The sequence below is a fragment of the Cyprinus carpio genome, chromosome B5, assembly GCF_018340385.1.
Source record: "Cyprinus carpio isolate SPL01 chromosome B5, ASM1834038v1, whole genome shotgun sequence".
Lineage (NCBI taxonomy): Eukaryota > Metazoa > Chordata > Actinopteri > Cypriniformes > Cyprinidae > Cyprinus > Cyprinus carpio.
The window spans coordinates 19,677,084-19,688,235 of record NC_056601.1 but is presented as its reverse complement, the minus strand read 5'-3'; the positions used below and the strand labels follow the sequence as shown (position 1 = coordinate 19,688,235).

At 37.5% G+C, this 11,152-nt stretch overlaps 1 protein-coding gene across 1 annotated transcript in view; it reads right to left on the bottom strand.

Annotated features, from left to right (window-relative positions):
* Nucleotides 1–1,324: 1,324 nt before the first annotated feature.
* Nucleotides 1,325–11,152, bottom strand: part of LOC109053943 (retinoic acid receptor RXR-alpha-B-like) — a 47,144-nt gene continuing 37,316 nt past the window's right edge. Inside the window, exons 7-11 of the mRNA XM_042724772.1 lie at nt 8,000–8,135; nt 7,226–7,358; nt 5,141–5,232; nt 4,201–4,306; nt 1,325–3,597 (exon numbers count right to left, since the gene is read on the bottom strand). Coding sequence (XP_042580706.1) covers nt 3,450–3,597; nt 4,201–4,306; nt 5,141–5,232; nt 7,226–7,358; nt 8,000–8,135 — 615 coding nt within the window. The 3' untranslated portion in view covers nt 1,325–3,449. The remainder of the gene's footprint in view (nt 3,598–4,200; nt 4,307–5,140; nt 5,233–7,225; nt 7,359–7,999; nt 8,136–11,152) is intronic.

Sequence of the window (11,152 nt, the reverse complement as noted above, 5' to 3'; positions counted from 1 at the left end):
GAGGTAAGACGTTTTTTTGTAGTTGGTCACCAGGTTTGTACACATCTCAGGAGGGATTTTGATCCACTCCTCTTTACAGATCCTCTCTAAATCCTTAAGGTTTCTTGGCTGTCGTTTTGGGAACTAGAAGTTTCAGCTCCCTCCACAGATTTTCTACAGGATTGAGGTCTGGAGACTGGCTAGGCCCCTCCATGACCTTAATGTGCTTCTTCTTGAGCCACTCCTTTATTGCCTTGGTGGTATGTTTCGTCCCATCTTGACCCATCTTCAGTGTTCTGGCTGAGGGAAGGAGGTTCTCGTCCAAGATTTTACAGTACATGACCCGTCCATTTGCCCCTCAATGCGGTGAAGTCGTCCTGTACCCTTAGCAGAAAAACAGCCATAAAGCATAATGTTTCCACCTCTGTGCTTGACATTTCTCTCCCTCCAAACACGGTGAATGCCAAAGAGCTCAATTTTGGTCTCATCTGACCTCAGCACTTTCTCCCAAGCCTTCTCTGAATCGTTTAGATGTTCTCTGGCGAACTTTAAACAGGCCTGTACATGTGCCTTCTTAAGCAGGGGACCTTGTGGGTGCTGCAGGATTTCAGTTCATTGCGGCGTAGTGTGTTACCAATGTTTTGTTTGGTGACTGTGGTCCCAACTGTCTTGAGATCATTAACAAGCTCCTCCCATGTAGTTCGGGGCTGATCCCTCACCTGTCTCATGATTATATTTACCCCATGAGGCAAAATCTTGCACAGAGCTCCAGACCGAAGCGATTGATGATTGTTTTGTATTTCTTCCATTTCCGAATAATCGCATCAACAGTTGTCTCTTTCTCACCAAGCTTCTTGCTGATGGTCTTGTAGTCCATTCCAGCCTTGTGCAGATCTACAATCTTGTCTCTGACATCCTTTGACAGCTCTTTGGTCTTGCCCATGGTGCTGGGAGAGGTCGGAATGGAAGATACAGATTGTGTGGACAGGTGTCTTATACACCTAGCGAGCTGACATTAGGAGTAACTTCTTAAAGTGACAGGACTAATCTGTGTTCATGGGCACATAACCAATTTGTGGGAGCTAGAATACTTGCTGGTTGGTAGGGGATCAAATACTTATTTCACTCACTGAAATTCAAATCAATTTCTAACCTTTATATAATGTATTTATTCTGGATTTTTTGGTTGATATTCTGTCTCTATCTGTTAAAATAAGCCTACCATAAAAATTCCACACCCTTCATTTCTTTGTAAGTGGGCAAATGTACAAAATCAGCAGGGGGTCAAATAAATATTTTCCCCACTGTGTATGTGTGTATATATAGGAATATAAAAATCTATATACATGTATAACACCATTTATTCATAACTCTCAAATAGTTCTTTTGTTTGCTGAAGATAATATAACAGTCTTTTTTACAATCTGAAATTTAATAGTCCTTTGAACAGACATAATGTAGTAGGTCAATACACAATACACCCTCCATTTGTCTTGTAAAAAAGAACGAGTGAGCTGTCCTCAGCTCTCAGGTGAGGGTACCATGAAAACAAATGTCAGAGGAACAGAGAAGCCTTTGCACATAAACCCTTCCCTCAGTCCAGGTTTGAGGTCACGGCTCCACTTAAAAATGAATATTTATACCAACAATGTGAACAATATAGAACAGACGAAATAATGACATAGAGCAAACAAATTACATTTTGTACAAAAATAGATCATTCTCTTAAAATGCATCTCTTTCGTGTTTTGCTGACATGTTCTGTGATGGATTGGTGTCTCACATGGAAATATTACAGTTTTCATGTTAGTGGCACATCAGGATTGTAGCTGATATCAGATCAAATGTGCCTTGCTCCTGATGGTTTAACAAACCCTGTTTGACACTGTGCGAATCCAAGAGCGCTTACAATGTCTGTGTTTTGTCTATACCTCAGCAAAGGGGTCTAGTTCTTGTCTGCACATTCTAAATATGCTGGTTTTGGAGTAATGAAAGGCCAAAGATGTACAATGACAGAACAAACAAAAGTCCACTGATCTTCCATGACACAGATTCAAATTTCAACCTGGTCGAAGCTTAAAATCATGACCACTGGAACTTCAGGTTGTGTATATCAATCACATAGACAGTATATTCTGTTTATGTGCATCTTAGACTGAATACTCATGTTGCTGTGAGGCCTAGTGTTATCATTCGACAGAATGTGTCGTCTAAATCAGTAGGTCTTTTGCAAAAATGTCTGCTAATGAAAACTGCTACGCAGCTCAAATACCTCCCCGATTCCAATAATAGTTATTAAAATTCATCATCATCATAAAAACACTGGTTTAGATTGGCTCAATCTGCAATTGAGGTTTGATGCATCAATACAAATGTTACGGAATCTATCATTATTACAGTTTCTTCCTTATTACACAGATAAGACTGCACAACAGAACCAAAAAAATTGCATTTGAATCAACCTGAGGCTTAGAAATAGTTATTTTGCAGTGTTTGCCAAGCATTCTGTAAAAACTGTTAAACCTCATGTAATAGCAAATGAGTACAGCTGCAATGTCACAACTTTTCCAATAGGGGACAGGCATGGCACTTCCCAAACCTCGCAATTCCCTGAGGCCAGACCATCATCTGGATTCCTTTAACTCCTTGCCTATTTTTAAATCACAAACACCCTCTTGCTGGGAATTATAAGATGATATAGATATAAACATTATTGAAAATCTTTGGAAATACTTAATACATATTTATGCTGAATTATAGCGGCAAAACATCATGAAAAATCTTCAATCATTTTTTTTTTTACACATTTCTAACAATGAATCATTGTATTTTCATCCAGCGTGAGTTCAGCCAGGAGTACACCTGCTTTTCATTCTTTTTAGACCATTCTGTTATTCATAGGCCCATATATCTTCCAAAAAGAAAAGGACTTGAAGCCAAACTGTGTGCAGTTTCTTCCTCATGAAGATGAACTTTAAGAATCCTGACGTATGGCAATACAGCTTAAAGAATTTCTAAGTGCCTGGGGGAAAAAACAAAAGTTACTGTGGTCCTGTTCACTGTTCCAATGGCAGATACAGTAATGTGTTTTTTAAGGACAGCTGCATGAAGAAGTGCATCCGAGGTATTTTGTTTCCTCTCATGAAATCTGAAAATTCACAGCGAAATGATTGTGAGTTCAGAGATGAGGCGGTTTGGCTGTGTACAAAAGCAGAGGTAGACCTCTGTAAGGCAGAAGAAATGAGAAACCATAAACTCCAGAACTGCATGCAAACCAGGAAAAAACTCACTTAATCCATCCTGCGTGTTATTCCGTAATGAACGGTTGCACAGTATTTTGTGGATTGCGCAATGTTTCTGATGAAACGCCAATGAGTTCAGTCTTTTCCTGTGAGATCAGAGATGTGTCCTGTGGCCTCCTGTAGCGTCCTGTACATGAGCTGCACCCTCTGGCAGAAGAAACCATTCCCTTATGTCATTTGGTGTGGCGCTTCGAGCATTTCCATTAGGAAAGTGTCGATGGGTGTGTCTCCGATTAACTTGAAAAAGAAGAGATGTTCAAGACACTTCAGGCCGATGGAGCGCAGGGCAGGCAGACGCAGTAACAGCTTGGCAAATCTGTCCGTGAAACAATGGATGTCAGTGTTTGGATGAGCACAGTGTAATACTTCAGCAGCTTTTTTTAATAATAATAAAGTTAGAGCTCAGTAAGTTTTTTTTTTTTTTTTTTAAAGAAATTAATACTTGTATTAAGCAAGGAAACATGATATTGATCAAAAGTGACAGTACAGACATTTATAATGTTACAAAAGGTTTATGTTTCAAATAAATACTGTTCTTTTGAACTTAATGCTAATCAAAGAATCCTGGAAAAATTTATAAAAAAGCTTTCACAAAATGTCATTTGAGCAGCAAATCAGCATATCAGAATGATTTCTAAAGGATCATGTGACACTGGCATAGACTGGTGGTGTAATGGATGCTGAAAATTAAGCTTCGCAATCACAAGAATAAATTATATTTTAAAATATATTCAATTCGAAAATAGTTATCTTAAATTATACAATTATTTCACAATTACTGTTTTACCAGATAGACCTCTTTTAAATCTCTGTAGCATTCATTTTGTTTCGTGCTATTACTTTCATTTTTATATGCAAGTGAAATAATGAAGGATACATAAGCATGTGTGAGATGAAAAATAAATGTGTGTGTGTGTACCTTCCAGGCTGATCGGGATATTTGTGTTTACAGTAGGCCTCTAGAGATGCATACACTCTTTCCCTTAATGCCTCCACCTCTGATGGATTAGACAGTCCTTTTGAATCTAAGAGTTGATTAAAAAAAAAGGACGGATTGAAGGATGATAGACAGCAAAGCAATGACAAAAAAGAAAAAAGGTTATGTTAAGGTTTCATTCTGGGCCACTTTATTAGATTCTACACTACTATTCAGAAGTTGGGGATCTTGGGGGTTTCTATTTATGAAAAGAATCCTGAAAAACATATAGTAGTCCATCATGGTTTACTGTTTTAAAAACATTAATAAATCAATCCTAAACCTTTGAACAGTGGTGTACATTTGTGTGATGTGCAAACATATCTTGTCTTGTGGCTGATGGGTTTTGCTATAACTTCAAGGCTGAATCAATGACTTTAGGCTGTAGATAAAGACATTCCAGAAATCAAAAACACGGCAAATCGCTAACTAAAAATGTTCTTCACATACTGCACATCTAAAGAGAAGATGTTGGGCATATTATATTTGGCAAAGTCCACAGCATCACTTAACATATCTCCATACAATGCAACTGAATCAACTGTGATTTTTAACTTTCTAGACTGGACTGCTGACATTTTTACACACCAAAATGACCATTTTTATTGTTAGGAGATAAACACTGAGGTCCCAATGTTGCAATAATTTACTGTTTGATTTTGTTAAAGTATGAAATACTCGGGACATACTGCTTTCTATAAGCTCGCTATACTGTGGTTTACAGTCATAGGAATCTCATTTCTCTTTCTGGCTTTACTCCAACACATTTTTTTGGGATTTGCCAAAACAAATAGCAAGGTAGGTTAATCAAACTGGCATTTTAAATGCACTTGCATAAGAGTGCTGTGTGCGCATGTGTTTGTCTAAGTATACATTACTGTACCTGGATTGAACAGAACAATGGCCCGCAGGCATCCAAGTTCAGTCTTGTCCATTTGCATGTCTCTCATCTTTGACACAAGCTCCGTCAGCACTCTGTAAGAAAAGGGCACAGGCAACAGGACCAAGCTGATTAATTGCAAATTCATTTTCTCCAATATACCCCTAAAAATGTCAGGAAATATTCTGTAACATATCAAACATGCCCAGTGAGTCATCGCTCCACCTTTATATTTAGTTTTCATATTGCCTTGAGAATCAAAGTCATTATGTCTTATAAGACACATTCATCTCTACTGCCGACGGTGCGGGCAGCATATATTTCATTAGTGAGGACACCCGCATATCTCACCCTGCCAGTGAAACATTATCACAGCGCTACATAAAACTGCCATATGGCTTAATGTAAAAATGACATCAATCAAGAGTAAGATGTGGAGGACACTTTCATGATGCAGCGTCTAATATCATTATGGAGGTTATTTTCAAAAATTCATGTGTGCATGACGTACGGCTGTCACAAATCTTCCACACGGTGTACCATGAGGACACTGAAGGGTCTCCTAGAAGATCACAAGACCATACCCTCCATAAACTGAATGCTGACATTGAATTTAGTTAGGATAGTTCACCTAAAGTGAAAATTCGATCATCAGTTATGTCGTTCCAAACCTGTATAACTTCTCTTTTCTGTGAAACACAAAAGCAGATGTTTAGGAGTATGTTCTGGCTGCTCTTTTCCATATAATTAAAGTGAATGGAGACTGGAGCTATCAAGCTCCAAAATGACAAAAAGAAGTAGCATGAAAATATCATAAAAGTTATTAATAACACTCACACACTATAATCCATGTCTTATAAAGCCCTTAAAAATAAATAAATAAAAGGTTTGTGTGTGAAAAAGACACAAAGTTACATTCAGTGTAATGACTCTATATTTGATTTGAGATTTTCAGTGAATTATGGCTTAAACTTTGGTCTGTCCTTCACACAAAACTATCCTACGACTTCAGATGATTTGGAATATAGAGTGCAGCAGTGCCCACCCACTTTTTCATCTGTATTTTTCTTATTCATTTTTCCCATATGGATATTTTAAAAGAACCAATCCAACCAGCTAGAAGGTGAATCACAACATTACAAATGCTGAAAAAAAAAAGGAAAAGCTGACAAAAGAACAAAGGTACAAGACTGTGTACTTAATTGCTTAAATGTGGGAAAGCATTGCAAATGACAAATTAAAAAGGCAAATAAATAGTAAAATATATACAGTCTGTGTAAAAGTCTAGTATTTTCACCAGCTAAAGTCAGTTATTTCTATCTTTTGCTGTAATGTGTCAGTAGCAAATATCAGTTTACATTTCCAAACATTAATTTTGCCATTAATTGTAATAATCCACTGAGATTTTGTTTGCATAAGGAGTCTTGATAAAATAATAGCAAATGATGATAATAATATGATTGTTTGGAAATTTTGGAAACTGATATTTCCTACTGACACACTACAGCAAAACCTTTTTTAGCCTGTGAAAATACTATATATATATATATATAAATATATATAAATATATATTTATATAGGACCCTATTATGACACTACGGAGTTTTTGGTACAATTTGCTTGTTTCAGTTCTCTGATTTATGGAGGTTTCTCTACAAAATCATGAGTAATGTATAGTTTTATAACAGGAATTCAGCTGTTAAACATGATCATTCAAAAGACATGTTGAAATAAAACCATCTAATGGCTTCAAGAAAAGCATATGCTATCGATTAACAACCTCGTAGCTCACATTCAGTCTGTCTTCAACGGTTTACAAGTTATGGTTGAAAATCAGTTCCCCTAGGAAGAAAATGAATGGTATTTTTAATTAATCTTTTTATTTTTTTATTTTTACTTGTATATTTGTTTAAGTTTTAAGGTGGTATTTTTGCCATTTGTAACATCGACAGTCCCACTCCCCATTTACTTTCATTACAGTAAAAAGAACAGCCAAGATATTCTTCAGAAAGTCACCTTTTGTGTTCCTCAGGAGAAAGAAAATCATACATACTCAGGCTTTTTCTCTGAAAACTAACATTTACTAACCTGTCAAAGATGGCTCCCACACCGGCAGTGTGTGCACTGTTCCTATGGACGTGAAGGCCTGTGGCTAATAATATCCCATCTTTCACAGCTATAGAACGATGTGAAAAAGAGGCGATCAGGAGTTCATTCCACCCTAGCAACAGAGGATAGAAAGCACAAAAGCACATTGATAAACAAGATGGTAACAAGAAAGAGATCAACATGTGTATCTGTTCTGTTGCATTTGTTTACTCTTCTAGTTCAATATCAACTTACCGTAAGTTGTATTTTCTTAAACAATATTGAGTTTTAATGAGGACATTTCAAGTTGTTTAATACATCGTCACAGTTTAATACGCTGCGATCCCATTTCAGAGGCTCTGAATAAAATGCACTGAATAGAGTTTGATTGTCCTCAGGCAACCTACAGCCTAATGAAATAAATGCAACATGTGAACAGCGAGAACAATCCAGCCTCTTATTCTCCCTCAGTCTATGCTGAAGCCATCATCCTTAACAGAATAAGGACTCTCACTCCAAGATAATGAGATGGAATTCCTTCTTTAATCGATGCTGTGGCCCGAGGCTGGATCAAATGTATCTCTGAATCCATATAAATGCTTCTGGAATAGACTATAATGTCACATAACCGTAAACATACTCATTTCATTAGCTGATGCTGTTTTGGGCTGTAACTCCATAGCTGGACGACTAGATGTACAGCACACGGGTCACATCAGGTCGATGTCTGCAGGACTCAAACAAAAGTGGTCTGTGTTTTTTTTAGTGACGCACCTGCTCTCAGGAGGATGACTTGATCGTCCAGCGGGAGATCAGAAAAGTGAGGTATCCGCTTGGCCCACTCCACTAAGGTAAAGAGTTGCTTGTCAGCTGCTTGGCAGATGTTTGTTACAGGGTCGTTAGGCGACACCTCCGAGAGAGAGAGAGAGAGAGAGAGAGAGAGAGAGAGAGAGAGAGAGAGAGAGAGAGAGAGAGAGAGAGAGAGAGAGAGAGAGAGAGAGAGAGAGAGAGAGAGAGGAGAGAGAGAGAGAGAGAGAGAGAGAGAGAGAGAGAGAGAGAGAGAGAGAGAGAGAGAGAGAGAGAGAGAGAGAGAGAGAGAGAGAGAGAGAGAGAGAAAGCAGGGTGAACTATAAGCAATGTAGCTTTCATGGATACATACAAAAGAAAAAAATACAAATGAGTTCTCTTTTGTCAGTCCAATTTTCTCAGTTGTTTCTCCTAGACGGGTACGGAGAGCAAACTTTTGCTTTTGTCTCCTGATTCTCAGATTTTCTCCTTGGAAAAAGACCCGTGAACTCCTAATTTCAGAAAAGATTTCAATGTCTCATACTGCCAAGATACCAACATATGCAGAAAGCCTCTATATGAACAAACAAGCTAAAATATTTCTCAATAAATTAAACTAAATGATGCCATTAACTTAATCTAATCTTTATTAGAAATGTCTTCGAAAAATGTGACCATTAATGTCTTATTGTAAAGTATATAAAACTTTTCATGAGAGCACAATAACAAACAATGCTGCCTGGAATAAGAACAAAATGACATGTTTCTTTATGTTATTTGCATTCAGCATAGATATCACCAAGAGAAACTCGGCTGTCAAACTCAGTGATGTGAGTGGAAAATGAGCAGATATCTTGTGGGAAGTCTTGTGGAAATCATTCCTGTCATTTGCCCCCAATGGAATATTTTTATTTTCAGTTTAACTCTTGCTCTCTAAAAGCCTTTCCTTCTGCTTGAGTAACCCAAACTCTCCGGTCCAGAATCAATCAGAGCAAGCACTCATGAACCAGCAGCCTGGCATGTCAGAGCACTCTGTGCGTGTTCTGCTGTTGTCATGGAGCAAATTCTGTCCCAGTAGGATCCCGAAATCACATCATCATCATCATCCACCCAGAGCGAAAAGCTCTTTCATTTTAGTGGTAACATACCCTTGTGGAAAAGTAGACTTTATCACTCTTTTACAAAGAGCACGTATAACCGAAATAATATATTTTAACACATACTTAAAGTCCCCATGAAATCAAAATGGAAGTTTCTGGGCTATTAGTATGAATATGGTAGTCTTAACGTCATCTATAAGCTAGTGTGCTCCAAAACACTGACAAAATTCACATTTAGAAAATATAAGCATTCAAAACTTAGTCTCTCACTTCCAGCAATATGGATCCACGATTTTGATGACATCACCCAACTTCTGTACAAACAAATGCTCTCTAGAATCTGAAGCGTCCCGCCCCATACACTATTTATACACACTAAAGCTGCAACTGGTCACTTGTTCACAGTTTTCTGTAATATGGTGAATGGCACATAGCAAAATATATAATACACATATATGCATGAGTCGCAAGAACCAAAAAATGTATAGGGCCCATTTGAATTCTATACAGAATGCTATATTTTGTAGCGATATGGATGAGGTTAAGAGGAGAAACAGTTAGACAGTCTCCATATTAGAAACAGCACTGATGAGTAGAAGAGATAAAACCAGTGCCATTCACCAATATATCACACACTTTACAAACTACACATCCTCAGCATCATTATAATCACTGTTTTACTTTAATAACAGTTTCATATTAAATCTAAAGGGGTAAGCCATAAGCTGTCAAATGAGGCTTTACAGAGCTCAACAGCACTAGTCCAAGCTGTGATATAAACAAACCGGTATTGGCTATTTTAAAAAGGGGGCGGGGCTGCTCAGTATGTCCCGCCCTGTCTTCCTGTTTCAGTTACAATTATGTCAACACAAAGAATAATACTACGTTTCAAAGTACTTCAATGGACCTTTAAGTGGGAAACGAATGTAATGTTTTTGGATACTTATGTGCTTGTTAACTGCAATTAAATGAAAATGTATTATAGTCCAAATTCATATTAAATGTAATCACTGAAATTTTGTGTGCTTTTTAACTTACTTAAGTAGGAGTTACAATCACATGTAATTTCAAAATGACTTAGTGTCTTCGAAATTTGTTTAAAGTCTATTTTCAAGAGCACTAAGGTAGACTAAATTTTCATTTCCATTGAAACATTTTTGTCATGTATTTAAATATATTTGTAATGTAGTACATATGCCACGTTCTGTCATGAAACTCTAGATGGGTCGTTAACGCAACTGATGATGTTCATCACTACTTGGCACAAGCTGACTGGTTCATGTTGCATATGCAACCAATAGGCTTGCTGCTTTACATTTAAATCGCTGGCTAGTTTCATAGTTCCTCTGAAACCCTCCACCTTCCCCAGCTCCACCTGTATAGATCTGCTACGGGTTATTATATATGCTCTTTGTGCAGCAGCAGTATGTCTTAAATACTCACAACACTTTACAGCAGCAGCAGAAAAATAATCTACAACAGCAGCAATAACCAACATCAGCAGCAATCCACAGCAACAGCGTAGAAAAGCAAAGAGTTGTTATGATAGAACTAAAATATACTAACCTTACATTCTTTAAAATATATTTATTTGTGTTCAGCAGAAAAAAAAAAGAAAGTCATACACATTTGGAACGACATGAGGGTGATGAAACGATGACAGAATTTTCATTTTTGAGTGAACTATCCCTTTAAGCGCACTTCTTTATCAAGTGTCCCCACCAGTTCATATCACCCACAGACTGAAATATCATAACGAGAAGATATACATCTTTCTCAAAAGTCTCTTAATCTACACAGCTTTCAGTTCAGATCATCATGTATTAACAGTTTTCCATTCAACCCAAGAGGAACTCAAATTCATTAGAGCCCTATTCATGTACCAGGACCTTCCCCAGGGCTCAAGGACAAACACACAAACAGCCATTAAAAAACAACTGTGGGGGAAACAAACAATCTGAAAATACAAAGTAGGGAAGACAAAGCATATGCCTCTTTCTCCCTGACCTCTACCTGATTTAGAGCTTACAGCTGCACAAAA